This window comes from Camponotus vicinus, unplaced genomic scaffold, assembly GCF_025532165.1.
Source record: "Camponotus vicinus isolate PSW18456_S1 unplaced genomic scaffold, iyCamVici1.0 SCAF_1, whole genome shotgun sequence".
Classification (NCBI taxonomy): Eukaryota; Metazoa; Arthropoda; class Insecta; order Hymenoptera; family Formicidae; genus Camponotus; species Camponotus vicinus.
The window spans coordinates 10,581,514-10,608,270 of NW_028141945.1; the positions used below are offsets into that span (position 1 = coordinate 10,581,514).

At 28.0% G+C, this 26,757-nt stretch overlaps 1 protein-coding gene and 1 long non-coding RNA gene across 5 annotated transcripts; one reads left to right on the forward strand and one right to left on the reverse strand.

Moving 5' to 3' along the window:
* The first annotated feature begins 6,920 nt into the window (after positions 1-6,920).
* Positions 6,921-8,259, forward strand: LOC145972678 (uncharacterized). 4 transcript variants are annotated; one of them, XR_014439248.1, is made up of 5 exons: positions 6,921-6,971; positions 7,037-7,207; positions 7,471-7,667; positions 7,814-7,934; positions 8,002-8,257. It is a non-coding gene; the product is annotated as an uncharacterized LOC145972678 (long non-coding RNA). The 4 variants fall into 4 exon arrangements; XR_014439251.1 differs by having other exon boundaries at positions 6,927-7,218; positions 8,002-8,259; XR_014439246.1 differs by having other exon boundaries at positions 6,927-7,207.
* A 651-nt stretch (positions 8,260-8,910) lies between these two features.
* Positions 8,911-25,976, reverse strand: LOC145967423 (aminopeptidase N-like). Its single transcript, XM_083092285.1, has 13 exons — positions 25,839-25,976; positions 22,090-22,627; positions 20,807-21,289; positions 20,007-20,190; positions 19,343-19,511; positions 18,932-19,013; positions 17,694-18,088; positions 16,606-16,886; positions 16,205-16,401; positions 15,769-16,065; positions 14,912-14,978; positions 14,613-14,678; positions 8,911-9,205 (listed from the first exon to the last, which is right to left on the reverse strand). The coding sequence occupies exons 2-13, from the start codon at positions 22,602-22,604 to the stop codon at positions 9,095-9,097; spliced, it is 2,847 nt and encodes a 948-aa protein (XP_082948411.1). The 5' UTR covers positions 22,605-22,627; positions 25,839-25,976; the 3' UTR covers positions 8,911-9,094.
* Positions 25,977-26,757: the final 781 nt, after the last annotated feature.

Consider the following 26,757-nt stretch of genomic DNA (forward strand, 5'->3'; position numbering starts at 1 on the left):
CGTATTTAATATTTATCACGAAATGTATATAAAGAATTAGTAATTAATATAAAATCTGAAACATATTTTTGCCTTTTACGAGCAGTAATGCCAGAAAGAGGATACTGCTCGCACGCATCAATCAGGGAGAGTTACATACATGTGCTACGCGGAATGATATTGTATGCGTGTGAGCCGCATCCTTTTCCTGACATTACTGTTTATCAGTTTAATTTCTGACAAATTGAATTTAAAATAATTTATTTAATAATCAGGATTCCTTGTTGGGATTCAGAATATTAAACAGATTATTAGAAATTAGGCGGATAAATGGGAAAAATAGCCCATTTATTGCGTGTATTGAAGTATTTCTACTACCGAACCGAGTGTCGATAATCTATATAGAATGAATCAAGTCATCTTTTAGTCATCATATGGACAAGATTAAAAAGTCACTGAATTCATGAGATGACTTTTAGCCATCTTTCCGTCGACTTAACGATGTCAGTAAAAGATGTCTGTGACAAAAAAATGTCCAGTTTTAGTAGCACTTTTAGACGACTTGGTGCTGTGTGGGATACTTCGTTAGCGCGATTTCTCTTTTCCATTCTCAAGCATATATTATAAACATCAATATATGCTATTTATGAAATAAGTTTATATAACATACATGTGTAGGATATTTTATTTTCGTGATAGAAAATAGAAAAGATAAATTATATAAAATTCAGTAAATTGAATTTTATTTGTTAAAAAACGGTCCTAGAAAAAAGACAATTATAAACCGTTTCCAGGAGATATCACACGTGAACACTACATTTGATACGCAACATATTAACTCTTTTAAAAATAAATATAATATTGAAAATGCTTTAATGAAATAAGTTTATGTAACATACATGTGTAGAATGTTATTTTTGTAATAGAAAATAGAAAAGATAAATATGTGAACGACTATATAGACGAAATGAAAAAAGAACAAGCAACACACACATATCCATTTTGAAATTAATATAAATATGACAAATAATTTGTATAAATTACTTACCGCAAATGTGTATATTGTGCTCTATACATGATGCTTTTTCAGACTTCCTTTTTTTTCTAAATATATCTTTCGTTGTGTTTGCTCGTGATCATTGTTTCTTCTCGTAACATTGTTTCCTTACTCGCCCACGAAAACACGATTTAATTATGATTAATCGAATACATGGAACACTGCACGAGACTCTCGATCGCGAAATAATCATACAAAATACGCATTTTATTATATCATAAGAGAGCAACATGACCTTTACACTTTTTAAATTTACTTTTTAAAATTTATTTACTTTAAAATTTAAAATATTGTATGTTTGATTCTAAATATTGTTATAAATAAATAATTATAACTAAATAATTATTATAAATAAATAATTATTATTCATATGAGAATCGATAATCGAAGAATCATAATGAAAGTTGTTTCTATTTCTTTTGTTTCAATTTCTACTTGCTAAATAATGAATGATTGCGCTTCCGTACAGATTTATCATCGCGATACAATTTCATGTCGTTTATCAAAAAATAATTAATTATTGATTAATAATCATAGCTAATTATGTTCAGATATTAATTGCAATCGCGTTAGAAAAAAAATCTAACAATTATACGAAATATTTCGCATTATAATTTTACTGCTCGAGTGTTGCCATGCGAATGATAACAAGGTTGTGCTACATAAACAAAGCGTGTTCTCCTCTAAGAAAAATCCTTAAGAAAAATAATCAGTATATTGAAATAGTTTTGTCAGTTACTGATATAAAAACTATAGTCAATTGACCAGTTTTGTATCAATAACTGATAAAACTGGTAAAATTTTTAAAGCTAGCGCTTATTTATACTGTCAAGGCCATGCATATCATATTATTGAAAATTCATTGTCGAGATATTTTACGTATATATATACACGGAATATTAAATTGTAAAAGTATATTTTAAGTTATTTATTAAACAATCTTAAATTATAATATCTATTAAAGCATGGAGAATTTTTTGTTATGTTAATTATTCGAACCTACGATATTTTAATCGTCGAAAAGCATTCCATATTTTAATCATTAAAAAGTAGATTATCATTTCGTTACGATCTATACGAACAATAATTACTTCTTTAATAATACTTATATTTTGTGATAAAGTATAATTTATTATTTTAGATTGCTATAACGATTTTTATTTGAAAGAGAGACAGAGGGAGAAAGAGAGAGATTAAATAGATAAATTACATGAAATATATACACACAAAATCTATCGCTTTATATATAGTTATATATTATTTATAAAAATTAATTATACATGAAAACGTGATATATCAATCAAATATATCAATCAGGTAACCCCCCCATAATTTTGCTAATTTTACGATAATAATTTTTTTAGTTAAAGGATAATATGAACAACTTTTTAAGTTAAAGGATAATATGGACAATAAATAAAAAATTTATAATCACTTACCGCGCAATTTCGTTACTCCGTATATTGTCTAATGCTTTTCCCGATCTTCTTTTCCTCTCTTGTTCGTCCTTTGCTATTTCTTCGTAACACTCATATTTACTCCCGAAAATACGATTAATAATGATTAGTCATATATGATCGCGACACATTTTGCACGGCACTCCCGATCGCGGAATAATTACACGAGAAACGTACTTTGTTTGTATCGTAAGGGATAGAGAACACAAAAGAGAAGTACGATTCGTTCGACGTTTATATGAGAGGTCAAATTCGTACGCTACAAATATTATCTTTATTGGTGATAGTATGTATAGTATATTGACAGGAATTATAAGATCGAAAGAGTAATGTAATTGAAAGTCATCAATATAACAATTGTTTAATTAATAGTTATTAATTATAATTAATTGGAAATTATAATTAATTCTATATTAATATAGAAATAATAAATTCGAAATTATAATAAATTATAATTAATTCAACAATATACGAAGAGTATTTCGCACCATTATCTTATTGCTCGAGTGTCGTCATGCGAATGATATAAAGCCGTGTATAATAAACAATAACTTGTTATACGTCGCCAAAGTCAAACACCGTGTTATTGTCCATTCGTCATACCGAAATATTTTACGTACTTTAACATGTATATACGCAAGATATTAAAATATATTGTTGCGTCCGCGGAACGATATTTATCGAACGCGCGCGACACAACCGATCGGCACACGCTAATTACGCGGCACCCGCGCACTCGTAAATAATAACACGGTTCTCTGTAACACCGAAACTTTAATGGGCAACACAGAAACACAAGCAATAACTCGGAAAGATAATACAACGGCTCGTAAATAGAAACACGTCCGCTCAGCCTGACAGCTGGCTTCAGACTCAGCTGACTCTCGTTGTTTATAAACAATTGACCACGGGATCCGAACAACGGCAGGGCCGCAACGACTCGGGCGCGCGCGTAATAATATATATATATTTTTTCGATTATTTAAATATAAGGTAAATGTTTACTTTAGGTTACACAGCTCGAAAAATTTTTATTTTCACATATGTTGTAGAGCAGTGCTGGGATTTACTTGCAACTTTCGGCCAGATTTCTTAGCTTACGCCTACTGTTCCCCTCTTACCGCTCGCGCCTTAGCGACCGCGCCACCGAACGCTCGTAACTAAGGAGCGCTCAGGAACGTGCGCGTCACAAATGTAATGTGGCAATCTATCTAAGTTCTCTTTATTGTTTATTAATAATAAAAATAATTATTCTATTATTAATTACGTATATGTTCTGTAACAATTTAAAATATTTGTGTTTTGAAACGTACTTACAATAAAGAGAACTTAGATAGATAGATTGCCACATTACATTTGTGACGCGAACGTTCCTGAGCGCTCCTTAGTTACGAGTGGCGCGAGCGGTAAGAGGGAAACAGTAGGCGTAAACTAAGAAATCTGGCCGAAAGTTGCAAGTAAATCCCAGCACTGTTGTAGAGGATACATTCCTAAGTAATACACCGTTTGAATTTTGCGGCGGTCTCTTTTCGTTTCTGAGATATGCACTTTTGAAGTTTCATACTTTTATGTCATCTTTTCGTTATATCCTATTTATATATTTACATTTTTTGTTTACATTTGTTCATCACGGTTTCATATTATATTTTACTTGTATGTTTATATTTTTTTGTTTACGTTTGCTATCTCTAATTAATATTCTAATATAAATATTCTAATAAAAAAAAGGTAAACAATTTAAATTTATATAGAATTTAATACAATTTAATACAATTAAAAAATATCACAAATGTATGTGTACACACACACGCGCGCGCGGGGGGTGCAAGGGGGGGCCTTCGGCCCCCCCTCCCGCAACCATCCCGCCGGTAGGCAAGGTGGATCTCGCTTTACAACTTACAGCATATATCCATTGTGATTGAACTCTTCGCAATGCGTCCCTTACCGGCGGGGTGGTTGCGGGAGGGGGGAGCCGAAGGCCCCCCTTGTACCCCCTGCGCGCGCGCGTGCGCGTGTTTGTGTGTGTGTGTACATTTGTGATATTTTTTAATTGTATTAAATTGTATTAAATTCTATATAAATTTAAATTGTTGAGCCCTTTTTATGCATAATTACCTATATTCTCTCTTCTTTTAAACATATATATATACATGATGTGGTAAAATTATATTCTATTCATGAAACCTTTTTTTGTTAATAACTATTTAATAAATAACAAACGGCTAAAACCTTTTGAAAGTTATTCAGAAAGATGACCTCGGTAAATGTAAACAGAAAAATATAAACATATTTAGAATGTAACGAAAAGATGATACAAGTAAGTATAAAATTTCAAAATCGCATATCTCAGGAATGAAGAGAGACCGCCGCAAAATTCAAACGGTGTATTACTTAGGAATGTATCCTCTACAACATATATGTGAAAATAAAAATTTTTCGAGCTGTGTAACCTAAAGTAAACATTTACCCTTCATTTCAAAGTTTCTCTCTTATTAATAAAAAATTTGTATTTCAAAATATTTCTTTCCCTTTTACATTATAAAGTTTCTAATTAAATAATATTTATCAAACTTATTCATGATTTTAAAAACGATTTAATTATGTTTAATCATGTGTTAAAACAAAGATCTTAAACTAATATAGGTCATTAATTTATTCAAATTGAAAAATTTTTTGTATTTTCTAATTCAATTTTTCATCTGATATCTATTTTAATATTTAAGCTGTCAAATTACTATCCTTTGACATTTTTTAATCTATAGTTTTGACGAAAGCTCTTTTGTTAATCTTTTAAGTGAGATATTTCATTGGTTTATTATCTATTTTAGCCACAAATATATTGTATATGTTAGCTCAATTCTGTTATTAAGTTTATTGAAATATTTTAAAGTCTCCCTAAACATGAGAACATTGAAAATAAATATAAAAGAAAAATTTGTGTATTCAGTGTTCAATATTTAATAAAATATTTCAGTTTCGAAAGGAAAAATCATGTACTTATAAGGTTTTGCCTATATGTTGTATACAATGTATTGTTGACATTTTGAAAAAGTCGTTTAATTTAAACTTGGCATTCTTCCATTTGACTTATATGTAACCGAAATTATTTATTTATCTTGTGCTATACGTTTTTTCAATTGCTATTATTAGTCATATATATATATATATATATATATATATATATATATATATAATATTTATTATTATAATATATTAAAAATAAAAATTTATTTAAAAACAATTTATTCCTATTTTCTTTTAATTTCGCCTTGTAACTATCAGATCCAGATAAAAAATCAAGTGCAGACTAGAATCTAGCGCTTATTTTGTTCATGTATTAACGTGATACATTTTTATTAACAAGGAAAATTAGTATTTACCAAGCATATAATTTATAAGGTATAATATTTTATAGTTATATTTAACACAATTTTCGAAATGTATATCTATGTAATCTATTTTATTTGTGATTTTGTAACTTATAAAAGATATAAATATCACTAAATATTACCAATATTATGAAATATCCTTCCCTTTTTTTCTCTTTTTATACAAAAACGTATAAAACATATATAATAATTTTAATTCAAAAAAGTTTCTTTAGTTTGAATTTTAGATTTAAAATTATTTAAATTTATAATTAAAATGTTACATTTTTGTTCATCAAACATGTTTCTTATATTAATTTAAATTATATTCTCTACGTATATTTTGTATTTTCATAAATGTGTAAATTCTTTGCAGTAACTTACTTATTGTACTTAAACTACTTACCTTATTGTAATTAAAATTGTGGTGGATTAAGATGTTAGTTTTGTTGAAATGAATTGTAATTAGCGTGTTATCGTTAAGTTTAATGCTACCTATGTATGCGTAATTGCGATCTTACCACTTTTGAAGCCCACGAAAGACTAACTTGGTAACTGGCACATTGCAGCTAATATAATCAGATAATAAGTGTATGATTGTTCCCTTAATAAACATAATCAAAAGACTCGATATGTAATCAAATAGATACATAGTGTAAAAACACTACAATTTATAAAATTAAAATTTAAAAAAAATTTTTTTAAATTTAACGTAATTTTTCTCAAGAGTATAAACAATCAAGAAATTACATATTTTAATTCTCTATTTGTAGAAAAGTATTTTCGCAAATTATGATATATTTGCTCATTTATTGAATTATTTATAAAATTAGTATAGAAATCGAAGACCAATAATTTCTTAAATCAATTTTTTTGTAAATTAAAAAGAAAATAAGAGAAATGAGTAATTATTTATACTGTATAAATTAATAATAATTAAAATAATAAAACGGTTAAAATACATGAATGGCATTCTTATAATTCTCGCTATGTGCTAATGATTCAATAAAAGTATTGTAAAAGTACTGTAAGATTCATTTGTTTATTTATTCCGCATAATTTCGGACGGATAGATAAGGAATTGTCAATATCGTGTTTTATACATAAATAGTATGGTTATACTTTTCTTTCAGCTTTCTCAAAGTTTTTTACTAATATCACCGCAATACTTACAGTTTCTTTTTTTTGTAATAAACAAACGCATATTCTGCATTGCGAGATTATACGAAACCAGCTGTCGATTAACGAATCGCTAAATTAGTGAAGTAATTGATGCACGGGACCTGTCCACACGGAGAGCATAAAAGAGCGGCTTGTAAATATTTCGCGGGTTTAATATCTTTGAAGTAATCTCAACGTACATCACATATTTTTCTCTGAATATTATCACAGTATTTAATATAATTAAATACAAAATGTTTTAGAAATGCTTGTTAAAGTTCATCCAATAACGAAATAATTAAAAGAATAATTTAAAAAATAAATAAATATAAAATAAGTATAAAGAAAAATTTATGTTTATGTTAACAACATTTGAAATCTTTTCGCTAAAATATTATGGGATCAAAAAAAGTTGTTTTTTAGTATATAAATCTCTATTTTTTTTTAGGCAAATTTCAAAAGATTCGTAATACAACGATTACTGAAAGTTACACATCGACGTGTCTTGGAAATAATGACATATACTCTAAATACAGATGTTGAAATGTTAGAAGAAGAAATTCTTACAAGAATGATTACGTAAACATATTTAGCAATTTCATCGCGGAGGATGGAAAACAAGCTATTATTGCTTATCTTCAAATTGTGAGTCCCCCCACATTTGGTACAAAATAATCATTTTATTTAATATGATATTGATGGTGATAATTGTATTTAATATGACATTGACGACAATAATTATGCTGTTGTATATTTTACCGTGATGTATATGAAACTTGCGGGTTCATAAGGAATCTGGGTGATCGACTTCGCAATTTAATAAAGTACAACAAACTATAAATTGCTGCGTAACAGATGGTACCGAAAAGTTTAAAATTAAATCTTGAATTTGGAATCCAACAATTATTTGACGTAAGTACCTCGGTTATAAATTAACGTTTCCATAAACTGAATTTACATCATATTTTTTTGTTCATAGCAATGCAATTTATGCACGAAATATAAAGTTTGAATTCACTTCTGCATTAAATCAACTTTATATATGACTATTAATATTATGTACGAAAGAAAGATCTTATTAATTGACAAATCAAGTTCCAGTCCAATTAGCAATATCAAATATTACTTCTGCATTTTATAAATAATATTTCTCAACTTTATAAATGTTTCATACAAATAATTGTATAATATTAAAAATTATACTATTCCTTTTGCTATGTTTTACAATATATTTTTTTCTTACAAATAATTATATAATTACAAATATTATAAAATGAATAAATAAAAAATAATATAATTAAAAGTTTTCTTTTGTTTTAATTAACTTTGTAAAACTAAATTAATTTGCTTTTGTAATTCAAATTTAACTTTTATTTTCAAATAAATCTGACATACGAAACTTATGTACTTGATTGACATAAAGGCAAAATGAAAGTAAAAGGACTTGTATAATCTCGTAAGAACATTGATATTTGTATTGATTAGCAATTATAGAAATACCGGATAAATATAAATAAATATATAAAACTGCATTGATATACCAATGGATATTACATTTACATTCTTACGTATAATTAATCATATGCACACATATATGTCTACTTAAATTTTATTCTTAAATGTTATATATTGGAAAATCAAAAAATACAACTTGTTATTATAATTACATTAAATAGAATTTTATATTTATAAAATGAAATTTTTGAATAGCAAAAATATGGTAGCTTATGTTATAAATAATTATATTAAATTATAAATAAAATTAAAAGATTACAACATTTAATTAACTTTAATATTAATATTTTGTAATGTATAAAATTATTAAAATTCTAATAATATCAAATTTATACATTTAATATTACATAATCTTTAATAATATAGCATAACATATACAATATGTATATGATAAGATGTATTCGTGAAAGTAATAAACTGCAATATTCAAGATACTAAAGACATGTAAAGAATAATTAAAATTTGATATTTACAAATTTCACGCAACTAATAATATACTAAATAATATAAAAAAATTAATAATAATATAAAAATTCATTCCCTATATTCTTATATTCTTACATAATTTTGTTAAACCTCCTCAAATGTCCTAAAATTTCGGACTTGCGTATTTCTATCTTGTGATTGATTAGTGAAACTAATTCGACAATTTTTGGCACGCAACTAATCTAAAATAATAATATATTGATTCATAAATAATACATTCTTTTCTTAAAATGAAAATCTCTAATGCAGTATTGTTTATTGAATGATTATAAAAAGTATATATATATATATATATATATTGTTACGTCCCTGGTTCGGGTCGCGGTCGAGTCCGTCGTGGAAAGAGAAGAAGTCCGTTGTCAAGAGGTTGTTGACAGCGGCGGCTGTCATTTGAGTCTGGAGTCAGCTGTCAGGATGTGTGGACGCGTTTCTCTTACGAGTCGATCCGTGTTATTATTATTGTGTATTTACGTTCTGAGTTACCGTTTGTGTTGTAATTGTGCAGTGCATTAAAGTTCTTTAGTTTCCTTAAGTGCTTGTTTATTTAGCGCGTCCCGCGAGCGGCCGATCTCTTTACCGCGCGACTTCGATATCTATCGAAGTCCCCGCCCCGGGCGTAACATTTTTGGGGGCTCGTCCGGGATCGACGGGATACTGAAGGATCAATCGGGACGTGATTTTGTCAACTTTGTGAGGACGCTAAATTTAGAGTGTCGACGACAAACATCGGGCAACAGGATCCCACGGGCGTCTCTACACGAAAGAGGATACGAGCCGCGACTCCCAGCCCGTCGTCAGAGGCGATCACTCTTCAGGCGGCGATGCGAGAGATCCGGGAGCTGCGAGAGGAACGCTTGCAGATGCGAGCCGAATTTGAGGCGCAGCTCCGGGAGCGAGACAGCGAGCTCCGACGTCTGGAGGGGAGATTACGACAGGACCAACAGCTAAGTCCTTCTAATAATAGTCCGCGATTAGAAAATTCGAATCCCGGCTTGGGCCTAAAATTAAAAACCGATAATTATGACGGGAGTGTCCCCTTGCGTGAGTTTCTCACTCAATTCGTTTTGATAGCGCGGGCAAATAACTGGAGCGATTCTCAGAAAGCCGTGGCCTTGGCTGCTTGTTTGAGGGGAAAGGCACGTTCAATTTTGGATGGGGTTTTTGAAATAGAGAATCTGAAATTCGACGAGCTGAAATCAAAGTTAGAGTTGCGTTTCGGGGAGGGGCATTTGGCCCAGACTTACTATACCCAGTTTACCAATAGAAAACAAAAGAGTTCGGAGGATTTGGCCACTTTGGGTGCAGATCTGGAGAGGCTTTCGCGTCTTGCTTACCCTGAGTGTTCTCACGAAGTGAGGGATAAGATCGCTTGTGCCCAGTTTATAGCTGCGCTATCGGACGGTTTCCTGAGAAGAACTCTTCAGTTAGAAGATATCACTTCTTTAAAAATCGCGGTGGAAAGAGCGATGGCTGTAAAAGTCATCCAAGAAAGTAGTTTCTCGAAAAGTAAATTTAATCAAAAAGACGAAAATAAATCTCAGGAATGTTGGAAGTGTGGTGACACAGGCCATTTTCGGGCGGAGTGTCTCTCTAAAAAAGAGGAGTAGAAAAATGAATTTTGCCGTGGAAAATAAAATTATTAATAAAAGAAGTGTTTTAAAACTTTGTTGAAACTGTGTTAATGAAAATTTATTTGCAGCCAGTGTGTGTAAAAAAGGGGCGAGCCCGGATGTATCTTGAATAGGGGATTAATTCTTTCATTAGAATGCCTGGATGGCAATATTCGTAATTTCCAGTGCTTGTTTTAATAATGGTTGTTTTGATTCTTATTGTCTTCTGAATGAATTCTAATTGGTAGACTAATCCTCGAAGTGTTGTGGGAGGGACTCCCGGATTTATTTTGATTAGGGAATGGTTCTACATCCGAGGCCCGAAAAGAAAGTTTTGGATAAAAGAGTTTGGTGCTGTTTACTCGTTTAATTATTTTTGTTGTTTAAGGAAAAGAAATTTTGGAAACAATTCCGAATTTGACAAGAAAGATTAAGGAAGGAAGGAGAGGAAGTCAGAAAGGAAAACAAAAGGAATTATTTGAACATTAGAGGACGAAGACTGCCTCATCCACGGTTTTTGACCCGTGGTTTTCCCGTGGGTCTTCGGGCGAATGCCGAGGCAGGGGCCTGAGGAGTTCTCTTGGGAGAACGGAGGGTCCACGGGAAGATACCCCCCTCTTGCCTGAAGATTTTTCTCTAAGGAGAGAATCAGTGAAGTCGTTGGAATCTGTGAAGTCGTTTGATCCCAAGAAGACGTGTGGTTCGGTAACCTGCAACAGCAGTTCAGGGAGAACATGGAGGCACGTCGGGAGCTGAAATACGACGAGATTCCTTTGAAGACTTACCACAGCGTGATTGTCGGGACGACAATCTTTCGAGAGGGGAGCAAGTGTTACGTCCCTGGTTCGGGTCGCGGTCGAGTCCGTCGTGGAAAGAGAAGAAGTCCGTTGTCAAGAGGTTGTTGACAGCGGCGGCTGTCATTTGAGTCTGGAGTCAGCTGTCAGGATGTGTGGACGCGTTTCTCTTACGAGTCGATCCGTGTTATTATTATTGTGTATTTACGTTCTGAGTTACCGTTTGTGTTGTAATTGTGCAGTGCATTAAAGTTCTTTAGTTTCCTTAAGTGCTTGTTTATTTAGCGCGTCCCGCGAGCGGCCGATCTCTTTACCGCGCGACTTCGATATCTATCGAAGTCCCCGCCCCGGGCGTAACAATATATATATATATATATGTATATATACAGGGTGATTCTGAACAAACGTTTGTCTTTAAAATATCAAATTCTCGAATAAATTCTAAGACGATTTTTCCTCTTGCAAAATTTTGCCCAGAACTTAGTTTTTAAACTATAAAGGAAAATAGTTAACTACTTACGGAACGAGTACAAGAAGTAGGCAGGGACGGCGCGATATAGGCGATTACGTGGGGCGCTCGCCGCGATCAGCTGATTGCTATACACGATGACTGTAACAATCAGTGTGTGTATGTGTGTGTGTGCGTATACATTCTCACACACACACTGATTGTTACAATCATCGCGTATAGCAATCAGCTGATCGCGGCGAATGCCCCACGTAATCGCCTATATCGCGCCGTCCCTGCCTACCTCTTGTACTCGTTCCGTCAGTAGTTAAATATTTTCCTTTATAGTATAAAAACTAAGCTCCGGGCAAAATTTTGCAAGAGAAAAAAATCGTCTTAGAATTCATTCAAGAATTTGATATTTTAAAGACAAACGTTTGTTCAGAATCACCCTGTATATATATATATATATATATATATATATATATATATATATATATATGCACATATATGTACATATTTATAGTTTATATATGTATATATAAACTATATATACTATATATACTTTTTTAAATATATATATTGAATAAATATATATAATAAAATATGTGTATATGTATATATATATACAGGGAGAGCCATTTTAATTAACGCACGCAATTATTTCGGAAACAAAGCATTTTAAAGAAAAATGTTTCAGACAAAAGTTTTATGGTTTCGAGGGGGCCATAAAATGGTATTATTGGTTTGACCTTGAAGAGTTATTTGAAGGTCACATGAAGGTCACCTTCAATTTCTTAAATTGAACCTACTATTTGTCATTGCATATTCTTGTAGCTTATCTCGAGAGCTTTCCAAAACACTATAATTAAGTACTTTTTTGTTAAGTACTTTTTGAGTTATGAGGCTTGAAATAATTTCTTAATTTTACATAAACCGTAAAATATCTAGTAAAATATTCATTTTTCGATTATCTTACCTTAATACTTTTATGTACAAAATAATGAGAGGAATCAATTGGTGTAAAGAAAACACATAGTTGTTTTTAAGAAAAAATATGGAATTGTTAATTGCAAATTACATATTTTTTCTTCAAAACAACTATGTGTTTTCTTTACACCAGTTGATTCCTCTCATTATTTTGTACGTAAAAGTATTAAGGTAAGATAATCGCAAAATGAATATTTTATAAGATATTTTACGGTTTATGTAAAATTAAGAAATTATTTCAAGCCTCATAACTCGGAAAGTACTTAATGAAAACTAACTTAATTATAGTGTTTTGAAAAGCTCTCGAGATAAGCTACAAGAATATACAAAAGCATATAGGGTGTCCCATTTAAAAAGTTGGAGGTGACCTTCACATAACCTTGACAACGCTATTCGAGGTCATAATAATGTTGCTGTGTAATGCGCCACATAAAACCCTATAACTTTTGTATGAAACATTTTTTTTTTAAATGCATATTTTTCGAAATATTAAGGGGTTTCCACACTTTTGCTAAACCCTGTATATATATACAGGGTGCGCCAAAAGTCTGGATACATCTAAATATCTCACAAACGGTGCATTTTAGAAAAAAATGTTTCAGGCAAAAGTTGTGGTTTCGAGGGGGCCATAAGACGGTACCATTGGTTTGACCTTGAAGAGTCATTTGAAGGTCACGTGAAGGTCACTTCAATTTTTTTAAATGGAACACCCTATATATTTTTGCACATTCTTGTAGCTTATCTCGAGAGCTTTCCAAAACACTATATTTAAGTACCTTTTCGTTAAGTACTTTTTGAGTTATGAGGCTTGAAATAATTTCTTAATTTTACATAAACCGTAAAATATCTTGTAAAATATTTATTTTTCGATTATCTTACCTTAATACTTTTACGTACAAAATAATGAGAGGAATCAATTGGTGTAAAGAAAACACATAGTTGTTTCGAAGAAAAAATATGTAATTTGCAATTAACAATTCCATATTTTTTCTTAAAAACAACTATGTGTTTTCTTTACACCAATTGATTCCTCTCATTATTTTCTACATAAAAGTATTAAGATAAGATAATCGAAAAATGAATATTTTACAAGATATTTTACGGTTTATGTAAAATTAAGAAATTATTTCAAGCCTCATAACTCAAAAAGTACTTAACGAAAAGGTACTTAATTATAGTGTTTTGGAAAGCTCTCGAGATAAGCTACAAGGGTGTGCAAAAATATATAGGGTGTTCCATTTAAAAAAATTGAAGTGACCTTCACGTGACCTTCAAATGACTCTTCAAGGTCAAACCAATGGTACCTTCTTATGGCCCCCTCGAAACCAAACAACTTTTGCCTGAAACATTTTTTTCTAAAATGCACCGTTTGTGAGATATTTAGGTGTATCCAGATTTTGGCGCACCCTGTATATATATAATATATATAATATATATATATATATATATATATATATATATATATATTATATATTATATATTATATATATATATATATATATATATATATATATATATATATATATTAATATAATATATATTATATATATAATATATATATATATATATATATATATATATTAATATAATATATATATATATATATATATATATATATATATATATATATACATATATGTATATATAAGTATGTATATGTATATGTATAACATAATAATAGAAATAAAAAAGTTTAATAATAAGAAATGTTAGATGAATAAAGATATTGACGCGTCCTAAAGTTTACCTTTAACAATTTTTCAAATAATAGTTGTTGCTCCGAAATATGTCCAATAGTCAAAAACTCTTTTATCTGAAATAAATTTGAATGTGTTGTTGTCAATGATTTATGATTTAATCTTTTGTTAAGAAAATCAGATATAATGTAATTTTGTATTTTCAATATAATTAATACAAGTTAATTGTTCTTTAATTAAGATATTTGCGATACTTATAGATAAGTTTAACAATTAATTTGTAAATCAGTTAATGTATATTATATAATACTATAAGTTCTAATAGAATATTTAAGTTCACAAAACTTACCTGATTAAGTTGTTTTTCAGAATACACATGATTAATAATATGAATTAATATTCCAATAATATGTTCTCTATAAATTAAAAATAATAAATTTATAATTAATATATATGACAAATTGTAAATGTTTACTTTAGGTTACACAGCTCGAAAAATTTTTATTTTCATATATGTTGTAAACGATACATTCCTAAGCAATACACCGTTTGAATTTTGCGACGGTCTCTCTTCGTTCCTGAGATATGCGATTTTGAAATTTTATACTTACTTTATCATCTCTTTTCATTATATTTTAAATATGTTTATATTTTTCTGTATACATTTACCGAGATCATCTTTCTGAATAACTTTCAGAAGGTTTCAGCCCCTTATTATTTAATAAATAGTTATTAACGAAAAAAGTTTCATGAATAGATAATTTTACCACATCATGCATGTTTAAGAAGAAATATGTTTAGAGAAGAATATATGTATTTGTAAACTTTGCTCCATCTTGCAAAAAGTACATGCGTGGACACCGTGGGTTCCGCCCCCCCCCCACACCCCCCCAAGGAGTGGTTCCACTTCCGGAAAATATAACTCAACCTGTGTCTGAAGTGTAGGAAATACCTTGACATATGTGACATATTTCGCTTCACATAGTTCATATGGTGCATATCTCAAAAACGAAAAGAGAACACCGCAAAATTCAAACGGTGTATTACTTAGGAATGTATCCTCTACAACATGTAAAAATAAAAATTTTTAGAGCTGTATAATCTAAAGTAAATATTTACCGATAAATTTTATGCAATTCCTTATTATGAGTAGAATTTATAAAAGTGTGTATAAAAGAAAAATATCAAAAATATCACATATATTACCTGGGTATCTTCTTTAAATTCTTTAAGATATTATTAAGGGTTCCATTATTGCTTGCATGTTTCACAATAATATGAAGAATATCAATGAAAAAATTGTGCCTCATTTCTTTATTAAGATTATTGAATAATATGTTTGTATAGTCGATAATATCAGTATAATTATTGGAACAAGCAAGGAATTTTGAAGTTATTGAATTAGGATTATTAAGATGTATTATCCATACTTTATACCAAATACTATTGTCCGCTATCATTAAACCATTACAGAACGTCCAATGTCTCCACCACGGCAAAAGTCTATGATATAGAAGAAAGTAAAAAATCTGCTAGAGGAATTTAGTTTATAGTCTTAAAAAAAATCTTGTTATTTATTACTATATCACATGGAAAGAAAAATGGAATAATTATGAAGATTAAAATTGTAAGAAAAACTTACTTGTTTGTTTCAGGATTTATGAGATGTTGATGCAATTTAGTTTCGGCTGTTTTCGTGCAATTTGGCGCACCGAGAATACATGCCCATTTACTAGCTTCCTGCCTCAAACAATCGATTAAATCGTCAAATTTCTCGTTAGGTTTTTTATCATAATCGATGTTTTGTAGAAGCCTATTCAAACTATTCAAGATTTTCTTCTAGAAGTAATATAAATACAATACTATATAAATGCAATACTATATAAATAGTACAAATAGAGTACTATAAGTCTCACTAGTTATTTATAAAAAAATTGTAAAATAATATGATATTAATAAAACTTTAATATAAAGTGGATAGAATATTATTATAAATTTCTCAATCTTTTTAAATCATTATACATAACATCTATAATAGTTTACCTTGAAAATATTAAATGTTTCATCTGGAAATGGAAAGATTCTTGATACATCTTCGAGAGCCTTAAGCATAGGATACCATGCGATATAATCTGTCTCTCGCGATAGATATTCCATGAGTTTCAAAAATATAGAAAACTCGAGCGTGCCTTTAATCGCGAAATGATATGCATCATCGATAATTTGAGCACGATTAAGAACATGTATATTCGTATATTCCGCAGAATTCAGATATCTCGCAATATTTTTCCAATTCTTGAGTTCATAATTAACACGATAACATCCTGTTGTGCATAAAAAAAGTTTTCATTTATTAATATAACACTTTTCTTCATTAAATTTATTAAAATATTTCCAAATTTTTGTATTCTCTTTTTCTTATGTTATTTACTATAATATTATTTACACTATAATAATCAGTAATTATTTATATAGTTATATATAGTATATTTTTATATACTTATACAAAAAATGTGTAAAAGATTTAATATAAATGTAATATAATTTTGATTCGTAAGTAATGATTAAATTAAAAAACTTTGTCACATGTAATAATATATTTCCATCATATATTCCTCATATCTTTTTTATTTTTATTATAAGAAAGTAATTAAAATTTCGCCATATGCATATACTTTCATAGTGAATACTGATAGGTTTTGCCGGATGCATATATGCGTTCATAGCCGTCAAAGGGTTAAAGTATTGCACTGAAGTTGTAAGATACCCCGTATATACATATTATAATACCTCAATATACAATATAATACAATTTTGTAAAATTATAATGGCACATTATCTACAAGAATTTTGTGTAATGGAAAAAACTTAAACTATTTAAAATTTTAATTTAAAACGAGAAGTATATATATTCCAATAATAATATAATTTTAATTTTATTATGATTTGTGATTGATTTTGTGCATAATTATGTTTACTTAATATTTAAGAAAACATGGATTTGTAAGTAATAGGTACAACAATTGTAAATAATAGACTCAAATACGTATATTTAAATATAAAAATAGAGTAAGCCACTAATTATTCGTAATAAATATTTAATTGTTATAAAATTATCAATTAATATTTACCCATTTGTTGTATGTTAATTATGTACCACTCATCTTCTTTGACAGAAGAATTAAGGAAATATGGCCTATAATGATTTTTTACTGAGACTTTCATCCACTCTATATTATGCTGATTCGCGGATATTGTAAAATTGAGTTCTGTCTGCTTAGTTATTGTTATAGGTATCCACCACTCATATGACAGCTGTATACCTTCGCAATTTTCTATCTCTATTATCAAGAAAGAAGAAGTGTCTTTATCAGTTTCAACATACAATGAAGGATAATGTTTGTATCTTGTCCAAGCATTCATCATATCTTTTATAATAAAAGATTTCGTATGGGACTGCTTTCTTTCTTCATAAACAATCTGCATATCGTTGCAGAAATCATCGAATGTTGCAGATCTAAACATACTAAATTTAACATTTTATATTGCTGACTGTATAAATAAACACAGATTATTTTACTTTAGAAAAGATACTGATTCATTATTTAAATTGCATAAGTGTATTAATATGTTCTATACTGTATTACTTTTATATAATTTTTTATTCAACTTATCGTTGAGTGACATTGTCCAGTTTATAAAATAGGCTAGAGTAGTAAACATAAACGAAGAGCCAGCGTGAGTAACTGATAATATATGGAATACAAAACATGTTAACGTATAATTTATTTTATAATAATTTAAAATTGATTATATATTTATCATATTAGAATATATATATAGTATAGTCAAAATCATTGAAATTATGAAAGAAGTTTGATATCATTTTTAAGTAATTAAATAGCAAAAGAATTTTTCAATTGCAAAAGAATTATTTTAAAAACACAAAAAATGCAGAAAATAGAAATCAAAGAAATCGGAAGCGCAATCATCAGATACAGCGGCCCGAATATTTGATAATATAATTATAAATGTAATATAAAAAGCAAAATTGGAAACAATTTCATAAATCCCATTTTGTAATGTCTGAAACCGAGTGATGGCTTGTTTCATTAATGGAAATTGTTAAATTTTATTTTTAAACGTTGGAAGGAGCAATTTTCAAATTTGACTTGAAGATAATATGAAATTAAATAAAAAGTAGTACTATTTAGATAATTGAATTTTTTGCAGTCTACATCCTTTTCATTCCGTGTGTGTGTATTTTATGTTTTATTCCACAACTACACTGTTTTATTTTATTTCTAAGGTCTTTTCTATTTGTGTTTATTTTTATTTCCATAATATATAATTATTGTGCATTACTTACTGCATTTTATAAAATTTCTCAATGCCTTCTTTAAATATTTTATCGGTGAGGACATATCGCAACATGCGCAATATAGAAGGTGCTACAACGAAAAAAAACACGTTAAAAAATGCATATAGATGTACATGTTTATATTAAAGTTATTTTAGAATCCACACAAATTTGTCTATTCTCTCTAGTTTTTCCGTATAAAATAGTACAGTTTTGTACTATATACCTGTTTTCCTATAATTTTAAACTTTCTGTTTGTCACAAGAAATAGTTTTACAGCATTTCTTTTATAGTTTTATATTTCACTCGAAATTAGTATGTATATAAAAGAGAGAGTAAATTAGAATTAACTTTCTTATTGTTCATGACATTTATGCTCAGGATTTTGTTGACAATTATTTATTATTTATTCAATCTTACCTTTGGTATAATAGGAAAAGGAAAGAAGTGAATTAATTTCGAAAGGTTTTCTGTTTTTTGCTATAAGAGGATTCATAATGATAGAAGTACTATCTAAATGATTTAAACGGAGAGATTCTTGTTGTGTCTGCACTACAAATAGATCCGACGTACGAAAATCCGCAAAATTCTAATAACAAAAAGTTTAATGTCAGATCAAACAATTGTTAATCAGAGCAATACGTTGCTCGTATATTTTTTTGTTTCGTGTATATTACTACTATTATATATATACTATTATTTTCATTAATAATATCTCTATTTTACAATGCTTTGTGCTATTAGTGTAAGTAAAGCGTTTTTATATTTAAATAAAAAAAGAGAGGCAAAAATGGCTTTAAAATATATGTGTAATTTATCTATTAAATTGGATATCATTGAAATCGTTTATAAAGAATTTTGATACAAGTTTGCTATATCTGATATAAAACATGTATTATACTAATTAAATTATTTTTAATTATTTTTTAAATGTTGTAAAAATATAAAGTATTTAGGTGATCGATGTTATTTACATACTAATAAAATGTTAAGTTACGATTTTTTTCATTATGTGAACAAATATTTTATGTTTAATTCCACATAAGCGAAATAATATTACATAAACATATATATAAAAAAGAACCTTATGAAGAGCATCTATTCCAAGCAATATAGCAATACCCTGGTTCAACCAATGGTATGACCACCAGGATGGACTGACTGTAATACCAAACCATTGATATGCCACTTGGCGTGCTATTAGACATGCCACTTCAATTTTGTGCGCAAAGGAATCTAGTTCTTCATCATAGATAACAGCTGTTTCCCTAAAAATTATTTATTAGTAATGAAATTACGTAAAATATGTATTTCATATATGTAGTATAATAAATTTTTATTCCAATTAGATTAGACATGTTACATTAAATATATGCAGTGAAACTAATGGTGAGATATATGCGCAAAAATTTATTGTCAAATAGATTTTGTTTCGAATATGATATAGATGAGAAATTTGATATTTTTTAAATAAAATATGCTATATATACGCGCGCGCACACACACACACACACACACACACACGTCCGGGTAAATAAAATAACTTATTGTCCTTAAAATGACATATTCCTGACTTAATTCGGAGACAACTTTTCGTTTTGCAAAATTTTGTTTTTGAACAGACAACTTATTACTGGCTGAGAATAAGACGCAGGTAAGAGCGGCGCCATTCATCATCAGAAGTGGGGGCGCTTCAGATTAATAGATAATAATAACTGAGTGAGTGAGAAAAGTGAGAGTGAGAGAGAGAGAGAGAGAGAGAGAGAGAGAGAGAGAGAGAGAGAGAGAAAATGTATGTGTGTGTGTGTGTTCGCATATGTGTATATGTGTCTGTGCGCACTATCGTGTGTAGCGATCAACTGATCGCCTATTTATCTGTATTACCTGTACAAAACGAGACCTAATTTTTCTATAGCATTATGTCGAAGACCTGGTATGAGGACATGCTGGGTTATCGAAATTTTTTCCCAGTTTTCAAAATCATTTATGAAAGACTTTGAAGTTTGTTCAATAACCTCTTGCGCGAAAGATATTTGAGAAGAATATCTATTCCATACGATTCTCTTAGAGGAATTAATTGGTGCACCATCCAAGTTATATTGAAAAGATATGGTAAATGTAAACCATTTAGCTTTCAGTAGACAGAATGCCACATGATAGGTCGAGATTTTGAAAGGGATATTGATGCGCATCCATCGCATGATATCATCAAAATCAGTTTCTGTTTCATAATTCATATTCCATAAAACTATGTATTTTTTATGATGTCTTATTGAAATGTTAAAGGTTGCCTTGAGTTCTGGTTCGTCCCAACACGGAAATATTTGTCGAGCGCCAATTGTCTGGAAATGCGTTGCATACAACCACCTACAATATTTTAATACAAAATCTCGTATAATGGAAGAAATTTTATCGTTGCATGAAAAGTTAATTACAAAGTGAAGAATATATAGATGAGTCTCATGAAAATGCAATACTATAGAAAATGTTTAGATTTGTTTTATGTACATATTAAATATTATTTTAGTTTTTGTTATAGTTTTCATACGTATACATATATTCGATAAAGTTACAAATACTTTTTACATTGCTTTATTATAAAATTAAAGATTGCTTTTTAAGAATTATATTTTAACATTTTGTAATGATATTATTATTATTATTATTATTATTATTATTATTATTATTATTATTATTATATTATTATTATTATTATTGTTTTTATTACTACAATTTTTTTATATTGTAATAATAAAAATAATAATAATAGTGAATTATGTTAACATGCCACACATATTTATGTAACGCTCAATTATATTACAACATACTGAATTAATAGTAGCTCTACATACAACATACTGAATTAATAGTAGCTCTACAATATAATAGTAGCTCTACCTTAATTAACATTGAGTAACATTCTCAGGAATTTTTAAAATATTAATATTCACAATTTTCTCCCTCACACACAAATATATACATTTCAAACTATAACGTCTAAATCTTGCAAAGAGAAAGTATATTATGCAAAAAATTACCAAAAATGTACGCAGTAAAATTTGGAGCAAGCTTTAATATAAAATAAAATAATATTCAATAATAATTTTATATGATAATAAGACATACATGTTTTTTCAATATTTTTATTATATTCGCTATTTACTTACATGTCATTTCCTGTGCTGTTTAGAGAAGAAATCTTAAAGATACTCTTATTATCATCATTTAAAAAACTGATAAACTTCATAACGAAGGAATAATATCCACTTGGTATTTTTTCGGCAAAATAAAAGTTGAGAATGTGACTTTTATCGTTATACTTCGTTTCATTCTGTGGAATATATTGTATTTCCTTTTCAGTGCTATTTGCATTTTTTTTCAAAAATGCAGAAGTTATATTTATTTGCGGTTTTTGGGCGTGCAAACTTATGCGGTGCGTTGGATGATTAATTTTGATATAAACACAGCATTCCCCAAGGAAATTTGTTATTTCTGGCTGGTCATCTGGCCATAATATCTGAATGTTATAATGATACGGTATTGTATGATTCGGTAAACGATATGTATGTGTAAAATCCGCATCATTCTTTGAATTCTCCTCGGGAAAAGATGCTATTGTACCCATGAATATTAATATATTATATAATAATATGATGTTAAGTAACAACTTGAGGAATATCATATCGATTTTCTCGTTCCAGAAATCTGTAGAAAAAAATACTTTTTTTTTAATAAGAAAGACATAAATTACAATAAAATTAGAGCTCTCCATTTTCTCTTATGTGTATAATTTTACTAATTTAAATTTAATCGCATTAACTCTCACAATATTATGCTTCTTGTCCGTACAAGTTATGCTCTTACACAAATATACACATATATATGCTGAGAAGTAAACAGCTAACGTCAAATCGTACACGAATTTTAAATTATATTACAAAGCAAACGGCATGTAAGATACATGTGATATTCAAATATACTAACAGTATTTTGCGAACTATATTCTAATAATTATGAAGTATTAAGTGTGATTCTCTCAATAGAAATGTTTCGTTATAATCTCTAATTGATAATTATAGTAGGAGAATTTAATCTTTGTACATAATTCACGTCATTTCAAAATCTATGTCTTATAAAAACAAAAAATTAATAAAAAATTAAAAAATTGAAAAATTAAATAAAAAGTTTGTATTGTAAAATATTTTTTCTATTACATTATCAAGTTTCTGAGTAAATAATAATATTTGTCAAACTTATTCATGAGGTTAAAAGCAACTATGTTAAAATAAAGATCTTAAATTAATATAGGTCATTAACTTACTCAATTGAAATATTTTTTGTATTTTTTATTTCAATTTTTAATATTTAAGCAGTCACATTACTCTTTTTAAAACTTTTTAATTTATAGTTTTGAAGAAAACTTGCGTCTATTAATATTTTAATGGAGATATTTCATTTATTTATTATCTATTTTAGGTGCAAAATACATATATATATGAGCTCATTTCTGATATGAATTAAATTTATCGAAATATTCTAAAATCCATAAACATAAGGAAATTGAAATTGAAAATAGAAGTAAAATTTAAATTCTGATCAATATTTAATAAAATATTTTAGTTTTGAAAGTAAGTATAAGGATCATATAGTTCATGGAATTTGCCTGAATGTCATTGTATTTAATGTACACTTTCAAAGACATATAATTTAAACTTGACGTTCTTTCATTTGACTTATGTGTAACCCAGATTATTTATTTATTTTTGTTATACACATATTCATTATTTATAGTTTATATGATATTGTTATTTTATATATATATATATATATATATATATATATATATATAATTTATAAAGTTGTTTTTATTGAATATTAGATTTAAAATTATTTAAATTCAAAATTAGTTCAAAATATTACATTCTTGAAGTTATCTACATTTTATTAAACATCTCTTAATAATTGTGAAAAAGACAACATGTAGAAGATAAAATTCTACTTGTCAAACTTGTTTCTTATACTAATTTTGAGAAAGATAACTTGTAAAAAGTAAAATTGTGCTTGTCAAATTTGTTTTTTATACTAATTTAAATTATACTTTCTACGTACATTTTGCATTTTCGTAAGTATATAAATGCTTTTTTGTGGTTACTTATCTTATTGCATTGAAATTGTAACAAGTGTTAAGATATAGTTATTTATTGAAATTAATTGCAATTAGCACAATATTATTACAAGCTGTTAATGCCACACATATATACGTAATCACGATCTTACCATTCCGAAGGTTCACTAAAGACAAACGAATTCGATAGCACATTATAGCCAATGCCATGTAAACAAATAATAAGGTCACGATGTATGATTGTTTCCTTAGTTTATACACATAATCCTGACTCGATATGTTATCAAATAGAGTTTGCATAGCGTTTTAAATTAAAATAATTGTCAAATTTATTCGTGAGTTGCAAAAAGGACTTAACTATGTTTAATCATATGTTAAAACAAACATTTTAAATTATTATAAATCATTAATTTACTCAAATTGAAACATATTTTGTAATTTTTATTTCAATTTTTAAACTGATGTTCATTTTAATATTTAAGCAGTCAAATTACTATCTTTTGAAACTTTTTAATTTATAGTTTTGTCGAAAGCTCTTTCTGTCTTCGAAATCTCTAATCTTTTATGTGAGATATTTTATTTATTTATTATCTATTTTAGGTAGGATAAGATCTGACGAGTCAAATACTGCGTTTGTCATGCGCGAAGCGTTTTTCGAGCGATTGATTGGCAATCAACAGATTGTGTCGGGCGGTCGCGCATGCTTGTACGCTTGGTTTAACGACTATTAGTTATTATAATTAATTATTATAATTGTTATTATTGGATGTTTATAATATACACACTTCTTTTGTAAAAAAAACTAGAGTTGAGGAGAGCGGTTAAAATTTCTGTTAATATTTATATATAGAAAAATCTCGAATGTTAAACAAATAGAAAAATCTTGAAAAAATTCTCGATTTAAACTATAATTATATTATTTTATTAATTGTATTAAATGGGAGAATATAAAAATGAATTTTACATTACGCTTTAGATCTAAGTGCTTTTGCGGATGTAATATGATGTTTCTGTTTCAAAAGAAAACTTATAGAAGATGTGTAGATGTCACTAAACATTGCCCATATTATGAAATGTCTTTATTTTTTCTTTTCTTTAACTATATAAAATATATACGTAATTTTAATTTCCAAAGAAAGTTGTTTTCAATGTATATTTTTAAAAAATTTAAAATTAATCCAAAATATTATATTCTTGAAATTATCTACATGTTGATCATTTCTTGTTAAATTTGAGAAAGATAATTTGTAGAAAATAAAATTGTGCTCGTCAAACATGTTTCTTATATTAATTTAAATTGTATTTTCTACATTATTTTACATTCCTCTACATTTTCATAGGTGTGTCAATGTTTCTTTACCTTATTGTAATTTACCTTATTGTAATTAAAATCGTGACAAGTTAAGCTGTAGTTATTTGTTGAAATTATTGCAATTGATTTTTCTCATAATATGAGTATAAGTAATCAAGAAGTTGTATAATATATTTTAATTCTTTTTTTTTTAGAGAAATATTTAGATTTTCGCAGATTATGATATATTTGCTCATTTATTAAATTATTTATAAAATTAGTATAGAAATCTAAGACCAATAATTCCTTAAACAAATTTTTTTGCATATTAAAAAGAAAATAAAAAAAGAGTAATTACTTATACTATCTTATACTTATATATTAATTTAAATTGTATTTTCTACGTCGGAAACGTATATTTCGGAACGTATATTTTGTATTTTCATAAATGTGTAAATGCTTCTTTGCAGTAACTTACTTATTGTACTTAAACTACTTACCTTATTGTAATTAAAATTGTGGCGGATTAAGATGTTAGTTTTGTTGAAATAAATTGTAATTAGCGTGTTATCGTCAAGCTTAATGCTACATATATATGCGTAATCGCGATCTTACCACTTCTGAAGATCACCGAAGACTAACTTGGTAAGTGGCACTTTGTAGCTAATATAATCAGATAATAAGGTCATGTACGATTGTTTCCTTAGTAAATATGAAAAGACTCGATATGTAATCAAATAGATACATAGTGTTTTTAAATTTAACGTAATTTTTCTCAAGAGTATAAACAATCAAGGAATTATATATTTTAATTCTCTATTTGTAGAAAAGTATTTAGATTATTATATATTTGCTCATTAACTGAATTATTCATAAAATTAGTATAGAAATCTAAGACCAACAATTTCTTAAACAAATTTTTTTGTATATTAAAAAAAATAAAAAAAGAATAATTACATATACTATATAAGTAATAATAAACACAATAATTAATAACAACTAAAATAATAAAATAATTAAATAATTAAATAAAATAATTAAATAATAAAATATTAAAATATACATGAATAGCATTCTTATAATTCGCCTTGTATGCTAAATGATACAATAAAATTGTAAAAGTACTGTAAGTAAAGTTAAGTAACATTCGTAAATTAAGTAACATTTTTTATTCATTCCGCTTTATATGCATAATTTCCGACGCATAGATAAAGAATTGACAATATCGTGTTTTATACATCTATAGTTATACTTATCTTTAAACTTTCTCGAAGTTTTTTTTACTAATATATAATATCATCGCAATATTTACAATTTCTTTTTCTTGTAATAATGACAAACGCATATCTCGCATTGCGTAATTATATGAAAGCTGTCGATCAACGAATCGCTAAATTAGTGAAAAGAAGAATTGGTGCA